Raw genomic sequence first — 26,788 nt, 5'->3', positions numbered from 1 at the left:
GAGCTTGACCTGGTGTGAGGACCAGTTGGAATGTTTGCTTCCTCATGAAGCAGGGTAATACCTTCCATAGGTCCTTTCTGAATGCTTCCCATGTCGTTAGAGACGTCTCTTGATTTTTTTTAGCTCCACAGGTTGAGATTCACCTGGAACGTAGACATTCCGGGGATTTGGAACCTCGTTCCAGTCTAGCCATATGTTTGCATTCTCTACGAATGTGGAATGAAAAATAAGGGCGTTCAAGAGTTTTGCAATGCAGCATGTACCTACGCTGCTGGCTTGGTCATTTTAGATGTCGAGGCTTCCTCCCTGGGTCGAATGAGGTTCGGCAGTAGCCCGTGTTGGCTACTGTGGCTGGCTGACGGTGGCTGGCTGACTACACTGTAGAAACATCCTCCAGTTGAAATTTTCAGGACCGTTGTCATGGGTGGTGGGGGCCCTCGTGACTATGAAAGGCAGCCCCTCCAACAGCTTGAATGTGGTATTGACAAGGCGTTTGGCAACATTCGAATATATCGATATTTGACTGAAAACACTTTTTGGCTGACCTGCCGGGCAACAGGTAACTAATGTGTCATCGTAGTCATCGAGTACATGATACGCTGCGCCGGAGCCAATGCCTGCCTTATAGTACTGCAGCAGAAGTTGCTGTTTTTCGTTGGGCAAGTTCTCCTGGGCCACGGTGCCCCTTAAGTGCTCACTAAACATAAGAACTGCATTTATGGAGGAGCTCACTCAAGCCACCTTAATATACAGTCAAACTAACCTCCAGACAAAACCGCCTATATTTCGCAGACTTACAGAACATCTGAGCAAAATCAATTCAGACATGATTATCATGTAGGTCGAGGTTCATTGCAAGAACTGGGATATCATTTTGCCCTACCTCATATTTGGCTGCAACACGGCAATCCAGGAGACTTCTTCTGCACGTTACAGATGAGGATAGCCTCGATGTTGCCGCCTACATTCAGCCCTCAGAGGACGCCCGGGGACTTGCTCGGCAAAGCATTACTGACCAGCAACGAAAACCCGATGCTACAACTTTCGACGACGCGTCACTGAGCACAGGTTGTTAGACCAAGTCTGGTTATGGAGGCCGAATAACATTTGCAGACTGATTGAAAAGCATTTATATTTGTACTTCAGCCAGAAGTCCTGCGCTGCGTAGGACGACTGGGCTATAAAGTGATCCCCGATGGTTGGACAACTTGCCAGAGGCATCGGGAGCGCGTAGAGGTAATGCATTTTACTAGCGGTAATTTTTTTTCGCACGCAAAAGGCCCATTTTCGTTTCCGATTGTATTGTGCATTTGTATATTTCTCTATTTATTTTGCAAAATCCAGCTAAGGTTTTTATAGGGGGGAAAATGGCTCTAACGTCTTTAATTTTTATTTGTTACTGCTAACAGCCACGACCTAGCTACCTTGTCTCTTCGTATGGACTGCACTGAAAAATATTGTTACGTTAGGCGATGCATGCGCTGATATGCGCATAAAAAGGAAAAAGAAGAATCTCAGTAGGATTGGCAAAGACGACGACGACGTTTGAGCAGTGTTGGCTGGTGCCTGCAGGAAATGCCTATAGTAAGAAAGTCTTGTCTCCCGTTTCCGCTCTCTGCAACCACAAGCTGAACTACCCCCGTAACATCTTGGTGGAGGCGCTTTCGATCCCCTTGCCACAGCTCCTCGTATTTCCTCGCCGGAAACCTGAATTTGCGCAATGGACGCCATCTCCCCGAGCTCACCCCACCGACTGCTACAGTAAGCATGGCATCCCAGGACGCATTACCCGCTACGCAAACTCCACCTGCCCCCATGGTCTTAACCAAAATTCTCCATCCGCCTGTTTTAATAACGAAGACAAGACGGATGTTAAAGATTGGCTCGATGAATAGGAAAGGTGCAGCAAGAACAATCGGTAGGATGCCAGCATAATGCTTGTCAACATCATCTTCTACCTAGCGGGAACGACGAAGACCTAGTTTACCAACCACGAACAGGAGATGCCTACTTGGGATATCTGCAAACAAAAACTTCAGGACTTGTTCAGCAAGTCGATTGGGCGAGGTCTAGCAGCAAAAAAGACCTGGCTACTCGGGCTCAATCGTCAACCGAATTATACCTCGCCTACATACAGGACGTCCTCGCTTTGTGTCGAAAGGTGAACACCTCCATGACCGAAGATGATCAAGGGAGCCATATACTTAAGGGTATCGCTGATGACGTATTCAAAATACTCTCTGCAAAGACTGCTCTACGGTGGCCTCAGTTCTGCAAGTCTGTCGCCGCTTCGAACAGGCGAAGCAGCGCCGCATTGCCCATCGGTTTGAGCGCCTTCCCAGCATGGCGACTACATCCTCATGTGACGATCTGCCCACCTTGCAGTAGCCTTCAAGTCAGAACAACCTCACTACCATCGTCCGCAGGGAGATCAAGGCCTTGACTTCTGTTACACTTACATCACCTCCTCCAGAGCCAACAATAGCTATGCCAAGAGATAGCAATAGCAATAGACAAGAATTCATGAATGTGAGCCTCGTGTCCAGTCCTACCACGCCACCCCCTGCACCACAGCCAATACCAGTGGTTGCTGCTGCTGCCACAAGACCGCCCTACACACTGCGCTACCCTACTCGCAATCCTTCGGAGTGGCGAACACAAGACAATGGGCCTATTTGCTTCGTCTGCTGTCGGCCTGGCCATACGTCCCGCTATTGCCGCAGCCGCCCAGCTACCCTCTCTCGCCCCTATTACAGCCCTTGCCGCCATGACTACTATGCACAACGGCGTGTTTCTGTCACTCCAGCACAGCTTCGTATCGAGAACATTGAGAAACCCGTCGTTCTAGGCGTTCGCCATCGCCTCAAGCGCACTGTTCCCGATCACTGACTCCTCGCCGCAGCTTGTCCCCATCGTACAAAGGCCCCCACTCGGGAAACTAGGCAACGCAGCTCACGGACGTGACGCTGCGTTACCAACCCGGATAGCCAACTGTGTTTCGACCATCGCACCACGCCGCAACCTGATCAATGTCCTCGTAGATAAAGTCTCTGTGCCCGCTTTCATTGACACTGGAGCCCATTTTCAGTCCTTAGTTCTTCGTTCCGCCAATGCCTCAAATACGTTCTTACGCCCGCTAACGCCTCTAAAGTTCGTGTTGCTAATGGCAACACTGCTACCATCATCTGAATGCGCACTGCGCGCTTGAGAATCGCCGGCCACCACGTCCCTGTGATCTTCGCCGTCCTTACTACTTGTCCTCAAGATGTCATTTTAGGCCTACACTTTTTAACAGCCCATTCCGCTCCTATTGACTGTTCCTCCGGACTTCAACGCCTAGCCCTTCCCCATGGTGTACACAACCCTAGTGCTGACCATTCCCAGCCTCGCCTCCGCTCCAGTACATTTACTCGCCTACCTCCCGAGGCGGCAGTATACGTGCCCGTGTCACCTTATCCTTCCCTTCCTGACGGTGACTGCGTTGTCAACCCCATCACCAACGTCACATTACACCGCAACATCGTCCTACCTCATAACATTGTACACGTCGCGAATACCCACACCTATATTCCCGTGCAAAACTTCATCATATCTTCGCAAGTTCTCCCGGAGGGCATTTTTCTTGCCGAGCTGTCACCTTTGTCCAGCTTCACTATATCAGCAGTGCTGTTCGACCGTCACGCCGAGGTACCTGCCCAACAAGTCCCGTCACATAGTCCGGAGGACCGCATCTCAGCATTGCCTCTGACGTGCGTCCCCAATATGCAGTGCCCTTGCCGGTCTTTTGCGGTCATACAGCGACATTTTTAATTTTGGTCACGAATCTCTGGGCCAAACGTCCGTCGTCAAACATTGCATTGATACTGGAGATGCCCGCCTTATTCACCCACGGCCTTACAGAGTTGCTCTTTCCGAAAGCCGGGTCATTCATAAGAAGTGGAGAAAATGTTGGCCAGCAATATTATCTAGCCGTCGAGCAACCCCTGAGCGTCTCCGGTAGTACTCGTCAAAAAGAAAAACAACAGCTGGAGGTTTTGCGTAGATTATCGACACCTAAACAAGATAACAAAGAAAGACGTGTAACCTATTCCAAGGATCGATGACGCCCTCCACTGCCTCCATGGTGCCAATTACTTCTCCTCCATCGTCCTCCGTTCTGGATATTGGCAGTAAGATTTCGAGCTATGTCTGTAGTCCGCGCCCACACAGCGGCCATCAAACTCTTGAAGAAGAGCATAAATGCCAAGCAATCCGTGCATGGCAAGATCGTCAAGGACGCAGCCCTCCGGGTAGGAGCTGCAGAATGCCGACGCGGCCTTGCTGCTAGGCATACTGGGGCTCTGCGGAACCTCAGCTGTGATAATATGGCAAGCATGGGGACGCCAATAGACCCTCCGGTAGTCGCTGTGATTTCTGCAAGCACAACAGCAGGCTGCGGTAACGAGCCTTTGCCTGGAGCTAGCACTTAGCCACTTCGAATACGAGGACAACGCTCGGGCCGCTACCCGAGCTGAACGATACACATCAGGCTATGGATGTGCAACAGGAAGTCGTCACTAACGCTTCTCAACGGACAACCCGGCTGGTCAAACTACCTGGGCTGCTAGTCAACGCACCACCGGCAAAGAAGGTAAGGGCCGCCCCTGATAAGCTAGCTTCTGCTTATCCAACACCAGCCTTGCAACAATCCTTCAGAGTGCATATCAGACCAACAGTGCAGTTTGATATCACTAAGATACCCACCAGAGCTATGCAGAGAGTAATAGACGCAGCGCTTGGTACCACAGGTTACCAGGGGTTTGTAAGCCACAGGGCATCTAATACTGTCAAAGTATATTTAGCCCCCATTGAGCATGCACGCAAAATGACTACAGTAACAGAGATTCCAATCACGACAGAGGAGTATTCCTGTCCAGACGTATTTTGCGTCTGGTCCAAAAACTTTGCGATGTGTCCTCTGTGACTTAGACCTACAAGATTCCCTGGAGACGATGCCAGAGACCTCATATCAGGAACAGATACTGTGTTAGGTGGACATCGTATGGGGAAAAGAGGCACTTTTCTCATCACATTACAGGGACCAGATACTCTTCCGGACAGATTTTACTACAACGGTCGCATAGTGCGACCCAAAGCATACAAACCTAGACCGGTGCACTGTTACAGGTGCTACAGAGAAGGCCATATGCAAACATTTTGTCCATATGGAGTTAACCCCGAATACATAACTGAATCTGGAGAAGGGAAATTCAAATGCGGCCTATGCAAATCTGATGATCACGATGTCACTTCATCTCAGTGTCCGACAAAAAGCGAAAGCTCGAGTTCGCAACGGCTGGGCGACATAAACTATGTGCACCGTTAATGGTTAAAAACAGATTTGCAGCTCTGGCCGAAGAGCCGTTTGATGACCCGCTAGAAGAAGAGTCTGTTGAGGTGGTTGCACAGAACAGTGCATCTTTTGCTTCTACGCTAAAGAATGGACGACGCACGAAACGGTGCACAGTGGCATTCACTGCTGATTATTTTCCGAACCTTAAAGACTGCACAAGCAAGCAGGATGCCATAGAAAAAGAAATTGCGATGCTTTCAGCACAAATTGCACAGCTGCGACAAAAGAAAGCACGTATAGCCCAGCGTCGAAAAGACAGCTCAGAAAAACAGAAACGCTTGCAGGCAGTACGACAGTAAGGTTAGTGAATGCTCCGAATCGTAAACCTGCCGATAACACACCTATTTGGAAGGCGGTACTGGACACACTTACGCAACTGACACACCTCATTCAGAGCAGCTTACATCATGGATAGAAGTAGCCGAAACAAGTGGCAACAGAGTACACAATGGAACTGCAGAGGGCTCTCTAATAAAGTTGGGGATATAAAGACAAAATTATTGTACGGCAAGCTGCATTCAAGGGCGTTCTTGATACAGGAGCACAATAGGTTATATTCAATAACAGGATATATAGGGTACCAGTGTCCTTCTATCCCTGATGAAATAGCAAGAGCAGAGGCCGAAACACCAGGAAAAGCTGCCGTCTGTATTAAGGCCCGCATTCCCCAAACGCCACTTGACTTGAGCAAGTGGTGCAACACTCAGCAGGCAAGACTTGCTGTACTCACACGTCCGAACAAAACGCCCCTAATATTAGTGTCCGTGTACGTTCGGCCAAGAAACACAGTACTTAATCTTGGAGGGGTTAAGCATATTCGCCATTCATACCCTTAAATTGCGATACTAATCGGTGGAGATTTTAACGCTCCGCACACCGTATGGGGATATGATTATGATTCTAAAAGAGGTGATCAAGTTCATACTGCCTTCACAGAAATGGAATTTACACTGCTAAATCAGCCAGGAGTCGCAACACTACCTGCAACAGAAACACGCTCACCAGACTTGACGTGGTGGAAGGGCCCTGGTGCACCACAATGGCAGGCGGAATTAGATGCATGGGGTAGTGACCATGTCCCCATTAGTATTGGTCCTAATTTGGGACATATGAAGAAAATTCGAAAGAAAGCTTGTGTTACACATTGGGATGGTGTACGGCAGGATACTCGAACGCATTCAGTTAGCCCGGATACTCTCGTTACCACCCTTCAGACGGTATTCAAGGATCACACCATTACAACTACAGTGAACGAAGATCAGCCAACTCCCGACCTGCACCTATAAAAACTTTGGGCACGCCGAAAACGGGCTGAGATACAGGCTGGTCGTCATCCTGAAGACGTGCAAAGAAAAATTGAGGTAAACAGAGTGACAGCACAGGCACGCCGATATGAAAAACAGCTGGCTCATAGCAGATGGGATGAGTGGTGCAGTCGTTTGGGCTCAGGAACGACTAACAAGGCCCTCTGGAGGACTTTCCATGGCATGGAGAAGAGGCGGCAGGTTAAAGATCATGCAGAAAGTATTACACTCGCATTACAGCTTACACAAGAGGAGTTTTCAGATCAGGCTGCTGCCCTTTTGTTCCCGAACCGCGAACATTATCCGGCGCCTTCACCGACAGTTAATGCGGTTGATAAACCAGGAATAACATTACCATTTACCAAATTGGAGTTATTGGCTGCTACAGAAGTGAATGGTAAAACTGCGCTTGGACATGACGATATTCCTTATGAAGTATTCAAGAATTTAGAAGGAGCCGCAGTTGACAGCTTGTTGGATGTGATAAATGAGGTATGGCAAGGAGGAAACATTCCACTCAGCTGGAAACACTCGGTGGTGGTAAAAATACCAAAGGCTGGGAAACCTCCCACAAGCCTAGAATCTTTGCGGCCTATCCCGCTAACACCCAAAATTTGCAAGATCTATGAAAAGATGACAACCACCCGCCTGTCATGGTGGTTGAAAGTAATAAAAAATATCATGCTCGACAAATTGCGTTCCGAAAAAACCTTGGACAGAAAATGGACTGGCTATGCTCGCTGAAGAGGTCATACACGTGTCGCCTTATAGCCACCTAGTGCGCACTGTAGTGGCTACCGACGTGGCGAAGGCATACGACAACATGTTACATGCCAAGATTCTTAGCAACATGGAATGTATGGGCATTCCCTTGCAGGTCATAAAAGCAGTATATAATGTGCTTAAGGACAGGACGTTATCTATCCGGATAAACAGAAAACAAATTGGCAATTACACCTCGAACAGAGGGGTGCCACAAGGGTCAGTGTTAGCACCTTTAATATTTAATATCACATTGATCCCATTGGCGTGCAAATTAGCTAAATACCAGAAGTGCGGTTCATGATATACGCAGATGATGTCACGATTTGGTCTGTTCATAAACAACTTGAGAGACAGAATCGGTATCTGCAAGAGGCTTTAAACACCATAGATGAGTAAGTCCAAGATGCTGGTCTGGAATTATCACCTTTAAAAGTCCAGTTACGTTCATGTTGCCAACAAGAATGGAAGGAAACAATTGGAGACGCAAAGAGTCAGCCTAAAGATTAGAAATCAGGCATTGAAAGAGGTAGACGAGTTGAGAGTTCTTGGCCTAGAAATTCACAAATCTGGCAAAGGAACACAATGGCTTCATAAGGTGAAAAAAGTAGCTGCGACGTCCTTAAACTTGATAAAACGCATTTCGTCTAGGGGAGGAGGAGCTCGAGCGGACATGGCAAGACGTCTTGTGCAATCGGTGTTACAGCCGAGGATAATATACCAGGCCCAATTCCAAAGACGCACGAGGCGAAATTGGAAACAATAAATAGAAACGCAATGCGCACTATCACGGCCTTACCAAAACCTACCCCTATCCCTATTCTCCAAGAGTTTGCACAGATAAATACGTTGACAGAATTAGTTGAAAAACGAGAGGCAACAAGGGATATGAAGCGAAAGTACTTTACGCCCATAGCATCCTTGTACAACGAAGTGGCAGTTCAAGCACCACTAATGGCTGACCCCCCTTCGTGGGAATTCACGACTATTACGAAAAACAAGACCACTCCGGTTCGTCGCAAACAAAAGCTGGCATCTCGACCTCTGGTTGATGCACTTCCAGGTACTTGCATTGCATACAAGGACGCATCAATTATAGAAAATGGCGGCAGAACAGCAGCTACTAGTGCAACACACAGCGAACTAAAGGTACATAAAGAATATTTTTCAGAATACCCGGACCCGCTTGTGATGGAACTCTATGCACTGCGCGATGCTATGGATGCCATAAATTAAATAAATTCCATAACAGAAGCCCAAATCTATACAGACTCCTTAGCCGCCATAAAACAACTGAAGAAAGTGGCGAAGACGCTATTTGTTACCCAGGAAATCCACGCACTCAATAACAAAAAACAAAGATAAGTATCCAGGTAAATTGGACACAAGACGATGCTGAAAACGCTGAGCAGAGAAACGTTGACCACCTCACACACGAAGTTACAAACACTAATGCGCTCCCCACCAGGCTCCCTTTCGATGCCCGCTCCGCTGTTCCCATCTTAGCATCATCTTTAAGGAAAAGTACACGTGCCCTTATTCCCCTGTGTACATTCCCACTCCCTCGTAACTTAACGAGATTGGAGGAGGTTTCCCTTAGAACTGGGGCGGCCCTTACCCCGTCGGTAAAATGCCGATGGGAATCGCAAGCAGACATCCGACCAACCACATGCCCGAAGTGTTCCACACCAGCTGCAGAAGTGGATGTTCGCCACCTCCTATGGACTTGTGCAGGGACAAGGGCATCAAGGACACACATTCTACGCGAAGTGGGACTAACCACAACAAGGGAAAAGGACTTTTCTAAATGGCTCGCCGACAACGCTAAGAGCGGAAGCCTGCTCCGGTTCCTCACGGAAAACCATTTACAAGAGTTTCTATAATATGCCTTATGCCTTGCGTACAAAAAAAATCTCTTTTGACGAAAGAGATCGTGAAAAGATGGCTTTTGTCATCCCGGATGGTCTCTACCAACTCAAGGTGATGCCTTTCGGCTTATGTAATGCCCTTGTGACCTTCGAGCGCATGATGGACTCCTTACTACGCGGGTTCAAATGGAGCACATGTCTGTGCTACTTCGATGACGTCATCGTATTTTTATCAACCTTTGAGTGTCACCTCCATCGTGGGTCGGTTATTCTTGGCATCTTACGACGAGCTGGCCTTCAGTTGAACTCCAAGAAGTGTAGCTTTATTCGCCGGGAACTGAAGGTCTTAGGACATTTAATCAACACCCATGGCATCCAGCCGCACCCCGAAATATTCGCGCCGTAAGGGATTTCCCTATACCGAAATCTAGCAGCGGTGTGCGTAGCTTCCTCGGACTTTGCTCATATTTCCGGCGATTTGTACCAAACTTCGCAGAAATAGCCCGTCCGCTCACGCAGCTTCTGAAAAAAGAGGCCTCCTTTTCCTGGGACCACGAGCAATCGGCCGCCTTTGTTGCTCTTATTGCCCACCTTAACGGTGCGCCAGTGTTGACTCACTTCAATCTGTCAGCGCCCACAGAAGTACGCACCGACGCAAGTGGTCATGGAATTGGTGCCGTTCTCGCACAACGTCAGCTCGGTTAGCCTCGCCTCATCGCCTATGCCAGCCGACTCCTCTCTGCGGCCGAACAGAATTATTCCACCACTGAGCGTGAGTACTGAACCCTAGTTTGGGCCATTACGAAGTTCCGCCCTTACGTGTATGGGCAGCCATTCACAGTAGTCACTGCCCACCACGGATTGTGTTGGCTTCCTCCACTCAGACCCTACTGGCCGCCTTGGACGTTGTTCCTTGCGCCTTCAGGAGTACAATGTTTCAGCAGTTTATAAGTCTGGCCAGTTGCATCGAGACGCCGATCGCCTGTCCCGTCATCCAGTTGACCTACCAAGTCAACCTGAATGTGACAATGACTCTTGCGTGCTCTCTATTTCTGACTTTCCCAACATTCGCCGTGAGCAACACCAGGACCGTCAGCTTCGCGAAATTATCAATCGCCTCAGCGCCCATAGCCATGATCCTTCCCTTCGTTTGTTTGTACTCCAAGACGGCACCTTATACCGGCACAATATGCGACCTGATGGCCCCGACCGGCTACTAGTATTCCCTGAGCACGTACGCACAGCCGTCCTTAAACAGCTTCACGGCATTCCCACAGCGGGTCATCTAGGTGTCTCTCGCACATACGACAGTGTGCGCCGTCGATTCTTTTGGCCAGGCCTATACCGCGCAGTCCGCCGCTACGTGGCTGCTTGTGACCACTGTCAATGACGGAAAAAGCCATCAGTCTTACCATCTGGACTTCTGCAACCGATCGACACCTCCATAGACCCATCTTCTCGAGTGGGTCTGGATCTTTTAGCGCCTTTTTCACTGTCCGCATCGGGAAACAAATTGATTGGTGTGTCCACTGATTACACCGCACGCTACGGGGTCACACGAGCCATACTAACCAGTTGTGCAACTGATGTTACTGCTTTCCTCCTCAACGACGTTATACTCATCCATGGAGCTCCCCGCCAACTGCTCACCAACCGTGGCCGTTGCTTTCATGCACGTATAGTCGATGAGATCCTACGGTTGTGCAACGTTCGTCATTCTTTCACAACTGCCTACCATCCACAGACGAACGGGCTAACCGAACGTCTTAACGGGACATTGACTGACATACTGTCAATGTACGTTCCTGATGGTCACCGCGACTGGGACATAACGCTGCTCTTTTTGACATTTGCATACAATTCGTCGCGTCACGACACTACCGGCTGCTGCCCCTTCTATCTTCTATACGACCGTGAACCTCTGCTTCCTTTTGACAGCCTGCTTTCTTCTGTCGTTAATGCCAGCTCATATGCTCGTGTTACCATGGCCTGAGCTGATGCTGCCCGCGTTGTTGCTCGCAACCGACTCGCAGCCTCCCAGCACTCCCAGAAACGTCGCTATGATTTCTGTCAGCGCAACACCCATTATTCTTACATTATAAGTTTTAATAAGATATGTTGAAAATCAGGACGTATTTCTAGCACCCTCATCGGCCCTTAAGCTGTTCCCAATGCTGATTGGCCAGATCCTTATTGGGAACTGAATCCCACCCTGCAGCGATGCTTCCAGCTGCCGCTCGTGGCAAAAAGTCTAAATTTGCTTCTTACGTAGCACATAAGAAAATATGTTTGTTCGACTGATTTGGGCCGCAACACGCCACAAAATCCTCGAGCTTTGTGAAGGACATGTGTGTGAGTGGGGAGAATTTGATAAAAGACGAAGAAAGAAAACCACGTTTGGAGAAAGAAGAAGAGGAAAACGTCGAGGTTGGTTCGAGGAGTGCGAGGCACGAGCAGGGGAGAACAGGCGAGCAGCGGAGGCGATCGGTTGCGCACGGAGCTCGGAGCGGTGCGTCTTCTGCCAGACCTGACCCGGGGATCCAGACCTGGGGCCTGTCGGCCGCATCCTGCCCTGTTCCTGCTGCTGTCCCAGGCGATCGGGCCTGGGAGCACCACAACAGCTTCAACTCATCGCCGCTGCTTTAAAGGCAGTTTGTCACAGGCACGGGCGTTCTGCGCCGTGCTGGACCCAGGCACGTCGGGGAGACTTGCCTCATCGGCCGTGGAACGGCAACCCGAGGCCTCGTGCCTCCACTGGGCCTCGTCCGGTGGCCTAGTCTTTCGCTAAGCCTGCCGAGGCCATACGTCAGCGACCCAACAACGCTTGACCACCGGAGCGTCTACACTGACTTTCCTGCCTACGCAACGAACTGGTGACTGTAGACAATTTTGTGTTTAGTCTACGTCCTACTTGCTCGTCCTACTATCGTCCCGTCCATGTGTGTACATAAAATTATTCGTCGTTAAATTTTTCGGTCTGGTCATCCATTTAGATTGCTGTCTCTGAATAAGCCACAGAACAAGGTGGCCAGAAGATTTAAAGAAAAGAACCTCACAAGCTTATATTTTTACTGCAGAAATGGTGTGGCAGTTGGAAATGAGAACCGAAGAGCACAGAAAGGAAACTTTCCACCTGATGGCGGGGCCACCCATACGTCGAATGTGTGCAGCCAATTTACACATCTCCAGATTGAAAAATCAATGTCAGCATCTCTTTAGTTCCATGTACAAGTAAGTGATGACATATTTCATGACAATTAAAAACATAACTAATCTAAATTGAACCACAGCGCAAGTTGAAGCGCTATAGTTGAGATTCAGAACTAAAAAAAAAAACAAAAACTGATTGAAAACTAGCATGAGAAGGACGATATCCCGGACAAGCAAGCAACAAACCGATGGCAAAATACCTTTAATATTTCATGAAAGCCCGAAAGAGGCCGTTCAATAAGCCTGGAATTAAAAGTCGTCAGAAAGAAACTCCGCTAAAAGAGTCATATAATATATATATGGAACCTAAAGAATAAAAATTAGCCGGAGGGTTATAGCAGCAAGCGCGATCTTTGACGTGAAATGCATGGCTCTAGTTGTCTGCTACGTGTAGAGCGGTTTCATTTGTTTAAGAAGCACATTTTATTCTTAAGCATATTGGTGGCGTAGTGATTAAACCCCCTCGAATTACTTCATTTCATTGGAATGTGTAATTTATTTGTATTTCTGACATCAGAATGTGAGGTAAAGAGAAGGAATATTCTAGACTCAACGCGCATTTTTCAAATTTGTTAAACGATCTCTAGATTGATCGCTGTGTGTCCGTAGATTATGTCTCTATTCAGTGTCTCTACACTGTTTCCAGATTTCGTCTCTAGATTGCCGCTGTATCTCTAGATTGATCGCTAGATTGATCTCTAGATTGAGTGCCGTGTCTACTCGTTCTTCGTCTCTTGTCTTTTTGCGCTATTGCTCCTAAGCGTCAGTCAACAAGCCCAAATTTCAACGTTGCACACAGATTAGGCTTGCAAAACATGAAAAAAAGTTAGGGGTGACACTTGAGCTACGCCTCAAGGCTTTTCGCTGGCTGCTCTGACAGCGCCTTTTCGTTGTGTGATTTTTTTTCAGCTCGTTTAGATTTGCAAAACGATGGCGCTACCTCCCCCACTTGTATGTGGAAACGTACACTATAATTGTAGTCATATGAGTAGAGATGCGCACGCCATCGGTGCGAGTTTCGACGCCAATATGTCTCCAACAGAGTTGTAAAATTTGGATATATAGTGACACCCTCCTGAAAGCTGCACATTGCAGGACTGAGAATTGACTGTGAAAAGCAATCACATGTGTATTTTGTCTCGACACCACACGCTGTCACCAAGGGTTACCTTTCAGGCGAGTGCTTTTATATATGTTATTACAAAAAATTAGACACCTGGCGAGAAAGCCAAGAAAGAAATTAGCTACAATGACGTTGCAAAATGTGTTTGCAGTAAAATATCCGATCAGGGGCACTGCTGTGAATAGACGAAAAGGAAAATGTGCAGTTGAGAAATATACTTACAAAACAAGAACTGCTGTAGTTGCTATTATAGTTGCCATAATACCATCTCCCGTTTACTGTGCAGTAATAATGGCAGTTGTGCAGCACAATTTTCTGCAAAATATTGAAAGCGTGTTAGTTTATGGAATAGGAAAGCTGAAACAAAAAACTTGTCGACGATTACGTTAATTCTTTATTGCGAAATTTGAGCACAGCTTATCAGCTGTTTCACCTTTTTGATAGACTGAGGCAAAGCTTTCGAGTAAGACATGTAATGACAATTACAGACAATTTGTTTATTTTCCACATATATTCCCTAAAGAAACACTTCACTAACTGTTCTTGACTGCCATTAAGGAAGCTTTCTGGTCGTCCGAAGCTTTCGAATGCGGCACCTTTTCTCTCTTTTTTCACTGCCACCTTTGTCATTTTCTTTACAGCTCGGTTAACGTGTCCGTGCAGAGTTGTGAGAGATACTGTGCATTTTCTTTGATGTCAACCAATTTTAAACGCCTCTGATGCCTGCTGTAAAACGCCTATTTCTATATGCTCTGTGGTGCGGCGTTCGAGGAAGCACCAAATGAAAGGCGTCGCACAGACGCCTGGATCGAACATCCGGCGGGGTCAGATTCGTATATGCGTGGATGGATGTATGGATGACAACTTTTATTGTTCACCTTAAATAGAGACCCCTTGCTCCCCACTCCCGGCACGCAGGCCTAAGGGATGAGGGCTGGAGCCTCCACGACTAAAGGCTAACAAAGAGATTTTGCCTCTTCGCTGCCTCGGCGCCAGGCGGACGGCTTGTTGCTGCCGAGCGGGGTCTTCGCTTCGCAGTAGGGCTTCCCAGCTCTCTGCTATTGATATTTTCCTCGACTCGAGGGGAGTCGACGCACTCCCATATAATGTAATCCAGAGTACCCCTCTCTTCAATGCTTTACAGAAAATATTTTCCTGTTCCGCTGGTAGTATGTGAAAGGCCAGTACTGGTTTAACGAAATTTCCAGCTTGCGGTCGCCGCCATGTGGGCGTCTCTCTATTACTTAGTGCCTTATCCAGTGATGGCAGTAGTTTTCTGTTTAATCTATATTTCTCAGCGATTTCACAATATGTTTGTATGCGTTCATCTAGGTTCTGGCAATCCGGCGGTTCTATGGTTACCCGCAATTAGTTAGCTCGGGCTAACTCGTGTGTCGCTTCATCCCAGGAACCGACGCGTGCGCTGGGGTCCATATTAGGTTGACTTTGCTGCTCAACTCTGCAGGCCAGGATCCTCGCCGCATCCGTCGAGATTCTGCCTTTCATGAAATTCCAGATAGCAGTTTTACTATTGCTGGCTACAAATTTTGCTTCCGTTCCAAAGCACGCGAGCGCTATAGCAACTTCTTCGGCCGTCTCTACGTTGCGGCTGCGAATAGCGGCTGCCGACTTGGAAGCTCCTAGTCGGTTGACTACTGACTACCGCCGCGCTGGACTTCCCACTAGCTGCGTCCACGTAAGCAACCTCTTCGGGATCCATTTTTTCAAAGCGTTTTGTTAGCGCTTCGGCTCTTATTCCTTCTTGCGGTATTGTGCTCCAGATGCATATTCCTCGGGATGAGGGTATCACTATTTTCTCCCTACAATTCGGCGGGACGTTAGTTTAAGCTGCAGCCTGCGGTCAGATCTCAAGCCTGCCATCTGCAAGATGGCTCTGCCAGTGGTGGTGCTGCTAAGTCTCTCTAATTGAGACATGCGAACTGCCTCTGCGTTTTCTTCCCAGTTATTATGCACCCCCATGGAGAGTAGTTTCTTCGTAGAGGTGCGCATCGGGCGTATTAGGGCTCTCTTGATACATCTTCGGATGAGAGAGTCTAATTTCCTCTTTTCATTCGCTATAAAATTTAGGAAGGGTGTAGCGTAGCACACTCGGCTAAAGATGTAAGCTTGTACTAGCTTCAATAGGCTTCTCTTTTTAAGGCCTCTACCCCTAAGGCAGATTCTCTTAAAGATGCCTCGAACTTGCGACGCGTAGGTTTCGAGCTTTTTTTTTTTACTTTTATGACTTTTGGAACGGCTTTAACCTCGGCTTTAATTTCGAATTTTGAGTCTAAGCGTCTCTTAAATGATCTAGGGGTGTATACGAATAGTCTCAATTTTTGCGATGAGCACGAGAGGCCCCTATCGCCGGCATAGGCAACCACAGTGTTCGCTGCCTCCCGAAAACGCTCTTCTATGCTCGCGTCGTTCCCCTGGTTAATCCAGTGGTGTACGTCATCTACGCATATGCAAAGAGTTAGACCCTCAAATTTTTTCAGGGCCATGGGGAGTCCTCTCATGCCACGTTGAAAAGGAAAGGCGATAGGCCAGAGCCTTGCGGCGCGCCCTTGCTCCCTAGCTCCACTGCGGGTGACTCGATGTCTTGGAACTTTATACAAACGTTTTGTCTGACAGAAAGTATTTTATGTAATTGTAAGTTTTCTTGCTTACACTTACGCCGATTAAGCCCGGGAGTATAGCCTCGTGCTTGACGTTATCGAACGCCTTTGTCAAGTCTAGCCCCAAGATCACTTCAGAATCTTCTGACTTTGCGTCCAAGATATCATGTTTTAATCTAAGCATGACGTCCTGTGTGCTCAGTCCAGGCCGGAATCCGATCATTTCATGAGGCCACAAGTCATTTTGTTCCATCTACTTTGGAATCCTAGTCAGCACAATTCGCTCCATGAGTTGCTCTACACATGAAGTTAGGGAGAATGTCATCAGATTTTCAAGTTTGAAGGGCTTGCCCGGCTGTGGGGTTAATACAATGTTCGCCTGCTTCCATTGCTGGGTAGTTTCCCGTTGGTCCAAACTTCCTTCATGTACTCTGTAAGATCGATGATGGAGTCATCATCTAAGTTCTTGACGATTTTTTTTTCGATACCAACTGGCCGCGGGGCAGATATAGTTTTTAGGCTGAAAAGTTCTGCACCTACCTCAGCCTCCATAATGGGAGCATCGAGTATCTCGTTCGCCGCTCCCGTGTATACTCGTAGGGCGCAGAAGGGGGTGTCTCCAATGTACATTTCCTTTGATTTATCCATAAAATCGGCGTCTGTGCCTTCGTACGCATGTCTAGCTTTAGCCAACCTGATGCCCGATTAGGTTTTAGACTGTTGGATCTAGTAGGTGGCGTAGCAGGCCCCATGTCTTGGAAAGGCTCATACCCCTGTCCATTTCATCGCACTTGTCACACCAATTTTGTTCGCATAATATAATTGCGTAATTCTCGGTGAAAGTATACAACAGTTATATCTTACCTGCGCTCACTTATGAGGCTGAAATATGGCGGCTAACCAAGACGGATCTACTTAAGTTGAGGACAACCCAGAGGGCTATGGAATGAAAAATGTAAGGGGTAACATTAAGAGATAGGAAGCGTGCTGAGTGGGTCAGAGAAATAACTAAAGTTACTTATATTCTAGTGGAAATCAAGAAGAAGAAATGGGCATAGGCAGGACATGTAGTGCGAAGAGAGGATAACCGATGGCGCTTAGGGTAACAAACTGGATTCCAAGAGAAGGAAAACGTAGCAGGGGGCAGCAGAAAGTTAGGTGTGCGGATGAGGTTAAGAACTTCGCAGGGGTCAAGTGGATACAGCTAGTACAGAACCAGAGTAAGTGGAGAAATATGGGAGAGGCCTTCGCCACTGCAGTGGGTATAGTCAGGCTGACGATAATGATTATGATGAATTCTCGATTTCTTTGTTATGTCTAGCTAGCATTCTGCGAATGTTCCTGTTACATATTTGGTGTTTAAGCCCACGTTCAATATAGTGTTTCACCTACCGCATGTGGAGCAGTTTGCTGTAGGCAATTTCTGGGGCGTTGCTGCCTTCTAGCGTTTTCGTTGCCTCTCCAACGTGTCGCTTGAGGACATCCGCCCATTCCTCGATATCAGTAATTTTGCATCGGATTTGTCTTTGTCTCCTATTTCTCGAAAGTTAGCCCATTTGCTAACTTCTGGTTGATGGTTCCTGCGCTTCTTTACGCCTTTTCTAAGGGTAGAGGCAAGGATAAAGTGATCGCTTCCGAAGTTCTAGTCCGTGTTTTGCCAGTTTAAATATACTGCGTTTTTAAAGAAGATTAGGTCTGGGGAGGTGTCTGCGCTGACGCTGTTCCCCACCCTCAACGGACAGCTGGGGTCGGTGTGATGGCTTAGTCCTGTCTTGTGTGCGTCTTCACATAATTGTCTGCCTTTCACGTTTTGTTTAGCGTAGCCCCACTCCTGCTGTGCCGCGTTAAAATATCCTGCTATTAGTGGGGGCTCATTCCAGCCGCCTTGATCTCTTTGCGAAAGAGGCTCTGAAGCGCGCTTTTCGCTGCCGCGGCGTGGAATATAATTCAGGGAAATGTTGGGTACCTCCTTTCTTCCTGTTAAAATTCCTAGCAAGATTGCCTCCATGTCTCTCGCTGACACCATCACCAGACATGACTACAGGAGCGGGAGCGACGTCCTTATCACTTCCAGATATTTGGCATGGCCGGACGTGACATCATGATGACGTAACGTCCGGTCATGACGTCAATACCGATAACGTCACCAGGTTACGAGGCCGACGGCGACGCCAACGGCGACGAACACGTGAAACGCATGAACGGGCGCGAAGGATCTCCGCTCTAAAATCGCCAAAACGCATTTTGGCCATCACCTTACAGTGCCTTACAAAAATTGGCGACAAATAAGGTACTTCCTAATACGAAATTTGAGCGCAGCTCATCAGCTGTTGCGGGTTTTCGATGAATTGAGACAAAGAATTCGAGCCAGACAGGTATGTACAATTACGGACAACTGGTAACGAGGGAGAATGGCGACGGCGACGGCGACGGCGACGACGACGCGAAATCCAGGAACGGGCGCTTCTTAATGCTGAAATGATGCCATTCGAGACATTTTTTTAAATGTGAAGGATTTTTTTACTGTTTAGAAATAGCTTTATATAGGCAAGCTACAAAAAATATTAAACTTTTTTATGTGAGTGTGTGAATTCTCAGTTACTGCACATGTTACCCTGCAGTTCGGTGTGGGCGCTCGCCTTATTATTGAGTTATTGTTGCAGTGTGTACCCTGTGTGGTCACTTCTTCCAGTTGTGACACATTTTATGACACATTTGCTGCGGCCCGCACCACCTTCATTATTGATTTCTAGAAGAAAGGTTAAATCCTTGCCGCACGGAAACATGCACGGCTAAGTTTCGTACCGAACCTTGTACACTACTAGCTATCGAGCAGCTCCACCTCATTTCTCATACTTTTTGTGCTAACCAACTGATAGAGCATGCCACACTCAAGTGACGTATCCAGTACGTTGAAGATAATTACCTGCTATGTTCTGCTATGATTGGCTTTCGCTACAATTTTTCCACTCAAGGTATTATGTATAAGCTCGCAAGAATGATATCTCAATCAACCGGAGTAGGCACAAAGGTTAACCTAGGGTTTGACTTTGCCAAAGCCTTTGACAATGTCTCCCTCTCAGCTATTTTCACTTACCTCTTCCTGCTAAATCCTGGCTACCGTACCTACAAGTATATAAGCGCGTTTGCCTTTGGCCGTGCAAACGTATACTTTGCCTCTTTCCTTACTCCCAGTTTCTATTACCATCGCTAGTGGCGCGCCCCTAGGATGCGTCCTTTCCCCCTTCCTTTTCAATCTCGTCATGTTAACGTTACCCCCTAATTGAAATGCTACCCCTGGCTATCCTGCATGTTATAAATGGACGATATCACCATATGAATGTCGCAAGGCAACAATGCCAAAATGGAATAGACATTTCAGCAAGCAATGGATGCCATCGATCTTCACGTAGCTGGAGCTCATCTCTTGCACTCCCCTCAGAAATCGGAGATGCTCTTCAACAGATGTTCGCCCAACTTTTGGTATCATCCTCGCATATGTATTACTGCTAAAGACCAGCCTATAGGAGAGGTATGCACCATTATGTCATTCGGGCTCCTTATCCAGAGCAACCGAAAAACACCCACACTCCACCTCAATGCACAGCCTCTGTCTCGCCGATCATTCTTCTCACTCAGCGCAATAATAACAAACATAGGCATGCGGGAGGCTGACTTATGATGTTTGGTTCAAACGTTTGTTATCAGCCTTCGAACATATATTCCCCTTACTTTTATCTTAGCTGCCAGCAAGGGGGCCGCTATGACTGCCTTATCAGATAGGCAAACAAGGCATGCCTTCAGCTCCATCATCGGTCCCCTATCTACACTTTCCTGGATATAGGGGTCATAACACTAACGGAGCTCGAGGAAGCTCGCCTCACCTCAGGACCACCTCCCCACCAACCCAGAGGGTGCAAAATACTGGACAGTTAAGGAATATGCTTCTAAGCGACTATCGCTGACAAAGGACCGCTTCTGCCTCACATCTACAGTAACCTCGTCGTTACCCCTCTCCATAAAAGTATGCACCCAAGATACTATATCGCTAGCCACAAGGACAGACCTAAGTATTTGCCCGAAAATATTCGACAGGTCGAACGCCACCTATGTAAACGAAGGCGAATACTCTGACCGTGGCGGTGGCAAATCACTGTGAATGGTTGTTGGTTGCGTGCTCCACTCTTGTCAGAAGTCGGAAGAGGCGCGAAGGCGAGATAGCCATGGCGGTGGCGTCCACATCTGCACAAACCATCTCCAGCAACTTGAAATCTGAAATTTGTAACTTCGCCAGAGGCCACGTGTCCCCATCGTCCTATCCCTCCTCTACTATACCAATCTCCAACTCCGCCAGATTGAACTGATCTGGGTATTTGCCCACTCATCCCATCCAAGAAACCATGTGGTCCACAGTTATGCGCGAGCGTTCATCGACTGGGATTTGGCGTCACCCGTTCTGCAGATGGCGAGAAATCGCAAGTGTTCCATTTCACGGCATCATCATTCACTACCGCTTAGGTATACTTATGTATCTCCTGCGCATATTTCCCTTAAACAACCACAAGAGGGAGCTGTAGACAACTCCAAACGAACAATTTCACGAAACCCTAAATATATGGATGCATACATCCTGGGAAGGACTCCTCTTTTTTTAACTATATTTATGCCTCAGGAGATCATTAGTTTATGAGAGGAAAGATGAATGAATGATTAAGTGAATGGAAAAAGGCCGGCTGATTTTATGAAGTCCAGGAGTGAACGATGATGAGGTCCCCGCGTCAAAGCGATACATGAGGCAGGATTGCTTGCTGAAAGGCCGGCTATCGTCAGGTGCCGGATTCGTGTCGGTTTAAGTGCTGGACAGTCCCACAGCAGCTGGTGAATGTCGGTTTCAACAGTTTCGTTTTTACAGATCGAGCACTCTGGGCGGGGAGATAAGCGTCGGATGTAATCATCACGCCCTAGTGACAACTGGTATGAGGGCAACATCGACCCGGATCCTCCTGAGAGCAACCTACTCGACACAGGGTGAGTCCGCAGGGAAGGGATACCGCGGGCGCCGGAGGTGCTCTTTTCTTAATAAAAGGAGGGTAGTGTCGTCCACTTCAAAGAGTCGTGGCATTGATGCGTCTTGGTTAACGAGGCGGGTCGGTAAATGTGCTTGACTATGGGAAGGCAGCAGGTTCCTTGGGACCCACTGAATTCGTGCTGACTGCAGGAAGCGCGCCGCAAGCTGGTGGATGTCTTGGCATATTTTAGGGTAATGGCTGACATGTAGGAGCAAACGAACTGCTTTAAGTGCGTGCGTGCGACAACATGGGCTGCAGGAAGTATGGTTATGGGAGCCATGGAGCAGAGTACCTCCTGAACTGCCACGAGCTCAGCGAAGAAAGATAGAGCGACTACATAGAAAGGACAAGTCAAAAGAAAATTTTAGCGCAAAGCGAAATTGCTACAGGTTTTTTACCTGCTTCTCGTTCTTGGTTTCTGTGCATTGTATTCGGGCCTGCATGCATCGCTCAATATTGCGATTGCTCGCTTAAGTGGTTTTATTGATTGAAGCTAAGGGTTGTCTCACAGAAGCTTCGTCCAGTTATTTATTTTCGAATTATTTGAAAGGAAAACAGAAACGGATAGAGTGAGGCCATTTATGCCTAACAAAGGCCTGGACATTTTTACGGAATGTAATCTGTCATTACTCTTCTCTGAACGACAGTGAAATGCATAACTGGCCGTTTAGTATAAAAGGTATTCCTTGAAGAATTGCAGTTTTTGTTCACAGCTTACTAATAATTTTAGCTTGTGTTTTATCTGCAACCTCCACTACATGCCAGAGAAACAGGGATTGTTATCGGGTGATTTTGTTGCATGGAGGCGTTCAACCTGAGTGTTGGTGGAATATTATTCAGTATTCAACATTTTCTGACGTTATTTGTTTGAGACTATCAGATATCAATTTATAGCTCTTAGAACTTAATTTTAAAGTATGTTATTCATCTTGCTCTTTTCTTTCAGAAATTGTCATCGCCCATGTTTCTAAATTTACTTGACTGCCTTGTTTGCTACCTCCTTTTAACCATCATGTTTCCATGCTTGTAAGCAGTAATGAATAAAAGTTCTAATATGTAAATAAAAGCTACTTTTCCACGCTAATTGACTGACCAGAATATAGTTAACATACCATTGGCATAAAGTTTCAATATACTTACTGCCGTATTTTCTTTTTCTGCACACTTACGCAGGTGGCGCGGGTGAACACAATCCTCCAGTTCTAATTCTGCAAAGCAACGAAAATGAGAGTCTTTTTAGACGCATTTAAGGTTTGAATTGCTTTGATATATGAAAATATTTTGTGCAAAGCCATGAAAAAAAGTATTTTTATTGGGTAGAATGACAATTTTTCTTCTTGAATACCCTCCGTATGGCATAGAGTAGGGCTATTTCCTAAGTTATAGGAAGCGGTGAAAACGTCTTTGAGAAACAGGCCCAAGCTGCGGAGCTAGCAGTTCGCCATAAGTGCAAAGCATCCTCAATTTGGAATTTTAATGTTTTTTCTTTTTATGACAGTACAAACTGTCGTGGTCGCCTTGTCGTTCATGTCTGCGTTCCTGTGCACATCCACAAAAAGCAGCGAAGATACGCCTCGGCGGCTGGCCTGGACGCTTAAGAGATGTTCTCGGCATTGAACCTTGCTGAAAACTCAATCAGCACGCCATCAAATGTGCAAAGGTCGCCCATGTAAGAGACACCTATTACAGTTTCATAAAGATATGTAAGAGGGAGTAAGCCAACGAGGGATCAGGGCAAGCACAGTAGTTCTTAAAGAGAGTGCAGATAGGGGGAAAGCGTAGCAGGCTTCTGAAGTCTCGAGGGCGATACTGTAGTCTCAGGTGCTTTATATGTAAGAGCGTCGGTTCATTTTTTATCAACGTTCTTATCATACTTGAATAACTTTCGTTATTTACCATTTATAGCATGAGCCTCCTGAGTAACATTTTGCGTTTCCGTAACTTGCTTGAGTTATTTATTCACCGTTGTAAAGTTGGTGTAAATAAATATCAGCTTCTCTTATAGATGGTAAATTTAGAGCATCCATCGCATCATCGATAGTGTAGAGCTGAATTACTATTGAGTGTAGGTGGTTCGTTATGTGTGAATAACTGCGCTTTTCTTGAGATGTTAGTTGCTGTTCTTCCATCAATTTAAATGACCAATACGTCTGTTTAAGCTATACATATTCCTGAAGTTGAGGTTAGGTGGCCGCTTTAGGTAAATACTGTGCTGCAGGACGGGCTTGTAGTGTGTTGTCGAAGTTTTTTCCGGATAGGCGAGAACTAGGAGTAGTTTCCTTGTCAATAAGTATATAGCGGATAATATAAATGAATTTAATAGTATCAATAAGAGGGTGGCAGGCATCGTATTTAAGCTTAATAAGCGGTATACACTGAAGGTTGTACAGGCATGCACACTTCCATGTGGTCATGATAACCAGGAAGTTGGAAACTTCTACAATGATGTAGAATTGACAATGCGGAAAGGAAAGTCGCAGTATACTGTACTAATGGGCGACTTCAATGTAAAGTTTGGGAACATGCAGGCAGGAAACCAGGCAGTGCGTGACCATGCCATTAGTTCTAGGAATAGGACGTACAAGTTGAGTTTCAAGGCGCAATAACATGAATACTTTATTCAGCAAACGTATGAACCGGAAGTGGACATGGAAAAGTTGTAACGAGGAGACTAAAAATGAAATTGACGTCATAATGTGTTGTAACAACGCCCTTGTGCAGGACGTAGAGCTAATCGGGAAAGTGCGATGCAGTGATTACAGGATGGTAAGGTCTCAAATTAGTCTACATTTGAAGTGGGAAAGAAACATATTAGTAAGAAAGAAGTTCATCAACGAATCAGCGGCGAGGGGGAGAGCAGAACAGTTCAGGGTCACGATGCAGAATAGGTGTTCAGCTCCAATCGTAGATGACGGCATTAGCCTAGAAGCAATGAACAACACTTTCAGAGATACCATTAGTTGGTGTGCTCTAGAAGTAGTCGGTAGTATAGTTATGGAGGATACTACTGGTAAGCTGTCTAAAGAGACAAACGATTTGATGAAGAAACGCCAAAGTATGAAAGATTCCACACCAACAGACCAGATGAATTGTTAGAAATATCAAAGCTAATCAATAAGCGGAAAGTGGCCGATGTAAAGATGCAAAAAAGAGGAGAATATTGAGCATGCTGTAAAGAACCCAGGAAGCGTGAAGGTGATGAAGAAACTGGGCATAGGCAAAAATCAGATGTATGCACTAAGGGATGAGGCGGGCAATGTCGCCGCGAATATGGATAAGATAGTTAAAGTGGCTGAGGAGTTCTATACTGATCTCTACAATAGTTAAAGAACTCTGGAAAATAGTGAGATTGGCGGTAGAGAAGTGCATTCAAAGGTGCCGCCAGTGACGAAGGATGAAGTTAAGAAAGCATTAGAAACTATGAAAAGGGGGAAATTGGCTGGAGAGGATCAGATAACTACAGATTTGCTAAAGGACGGGGGGGGGGGGGGGATATCGTTCTTGAGAAACTGGCCACCCTGTATACGCATTTCCTTGTATCATCGACGGCGCCGGAACCATCGAAGAACGCAAATGTTATTTTAGTTCATAGAAAGGGGACGCTATGTACTTGAAAATTGCAAACCAATAAGCTTACTGTCTGTTACGTAATGAGGTATTTACCAATGTAATTGCTGATAGCATCAGGACAACCTTCGACTGCGAACAAGCAAAAGATCAAGCAGGTTTTCGGAAAGGGTACTCTACTATCGATCTTATTCATACCAGCAACCATGTGGCATAAATATGGTCGGAATATAACCAGGGCGTATACATAGCACTCAATGATTACAAAAAAGCATTTGACTCAGTATAAACCTCGGCGGTCATGCAGACACTGGAAATCAGGATGTTGACGAGCCACACGCGAGAGTGCTAGCCCAGGTAGCACAAAGTGGGCTATGGAGGGTGGGCCGCGGTGGGTCTGATGTAGGCAATGCAGGACAGCGCTGGTGGGATCAGTGTGGGTGCTGCAAGAGGGGCCGACTAGGCCAGAAGGGAGCTGTCGACAAAGTCCCTGTTGGGCCCCACTAGGGACCGATGCAGGCAGCGCTTGCGGGGCTGCCCACATTTATCCCGCAGTGCCAAAAGGGCACATCCCGCAATTCCCGCCGATGGTCCTACTTTGGAGAGATTTGGGCAGCCGCTCTGGATGAACATTTTTTTTTTATTTCGGTTAGCCCCGCAGATAACGACATAGGCCCCATGCGGTTTCTATAGGGCTAGCCGAACTTGGGCTTGCCCACATTATTCTCATAGGTGTCCGAGGCAGGAAATTGATGGAAAGCCCTAGTCCAAGTTTTCCCAATCAATATTTATGCACATAATGATTTATTTTATACATGTCTGCACTTTCTAAACAGGCACAATATTAAATTTTACAATAATTCATAGCATTAATCTAGCCTCAATGACTTCATGTACATCTTGTTCAGGCTATAAAGATGTGTGTTCTGAACAGTAATATTATGCAGAGTGTTGCAGGCTATCCACAGCAACCACATAAGGAGCAACAGTTAGCAATCAGTATGTTTTTTGTATTTTTATCGCAATTTGCATCAGCGCGAGAACTAAAGCCATGTAATATTTCTAACCGACTAAACATGGCAACAACTGTTATACAAATCATCTATAAAAGTATTTTAGGGCAACATCTAATACAAATAAAGGTGGGAAAGAATGAGTGCACAATTGCAGGCACGTCTTCCAGCCCCATTAAGGCCGATGTGGGACTTTGAGGTTTTGTGTAGGCAGCCCCAATTGGGCTGGGTGTTGTTTTTAAACCGAAAGCCCACTTGCTGTTGCACGTGCCTTCACATTCCCCACAAGGGACCGATTTTGGTATCATGCGGGCCCTCCCACCTTCCAGCCCCATTACGGCCCATGTGGAATATAAAGCAGTTTTGTGTGGGCAGCCCCAATTGGGCTGGGTTTTGTTTTTGAACCTATAGCCCACCTTCTGTTGCACGTGCCTTCAAAGTCCCCACAAGGAATGGAATTTGCTACCATGATTTTGCTACCTTCCAGCCCTATTAGAGTTTATGTGGGATCTAAAGCGGTTTAGCTAAGGCTGCTTCATTTGGGATTCACTAGGGCTTGCCCAAATTGAACTCTTATTGATATTTGACCTGCCAAGGGGCCATTGGGGCAGCATGTGGGTATGTCCGTTTTCTGGCCCCGCTAAGGCCGATGTTGGTCCCACAAGGATTTAATGGGGGAGGCCTCATTTCGGATCTATGAGGGCTTTCCCATAAAAAGCCCACATTTAGGTTGGATTGCCCTCAAATATCTGACAAGGCACCCTTGTGGTCTGGATGCAGGAATGTGCTCTGCATTAGCCCGAGCAATGCCGCTAAGCGACCCATGCCGGAGGAACAGGGGCAAGCCCAATTAGGGCTTGCC

At 46.9% G+C, this 26,788-nt stretch overlaps 1 protein-coding gene across 1 annotated transcript in view; it reads right to left on the bottom strand.

The window, feature by feature from the left end:
• The window catches only part of LOC146174911 (uncharacterized), a 134,509-nt gene that overhangs the window by 5,448 nt on the left and 102,273 nt on the right, over positions 1-26,788 (bottom strand). The window contains exons 5-6 of the mRNA XM_084584138.1: positions 22,487-22,554; positions 13,882-13,974 (exon numbers count right to left, since the gene is read on the bottom strand). Coding sequence (XP_084440264.1) covers positions 13,882-13,974; positions 22,487-22,554 — 161 coding nt within the window. The remainder of the gene's footprint in view (positions 1-13,881; positions 13,975-22,486; positions 22,555-26,788) is intronic.

This window comes from Amblyomma maculatum, chromosome 11 (assembly GCF_055883805.1).
Source record: "Amblyomma maculatum isolate TAMU_Amacu chromosome 11, ASM5588380v1, whole genome shotgun sequence".
In the NCBI taxonomy this organism is placed as follows: Eukaryota; Metazoa; Arthropoda; class Arachnida; order Ixodida; family Ixodidae; genus Amblyomma; species Amblyomma maculatum.
Note: the sequence above shows the minus strand (reverse complement) of the source record. Positions and strands in the feature narration are given on the sequence as shown.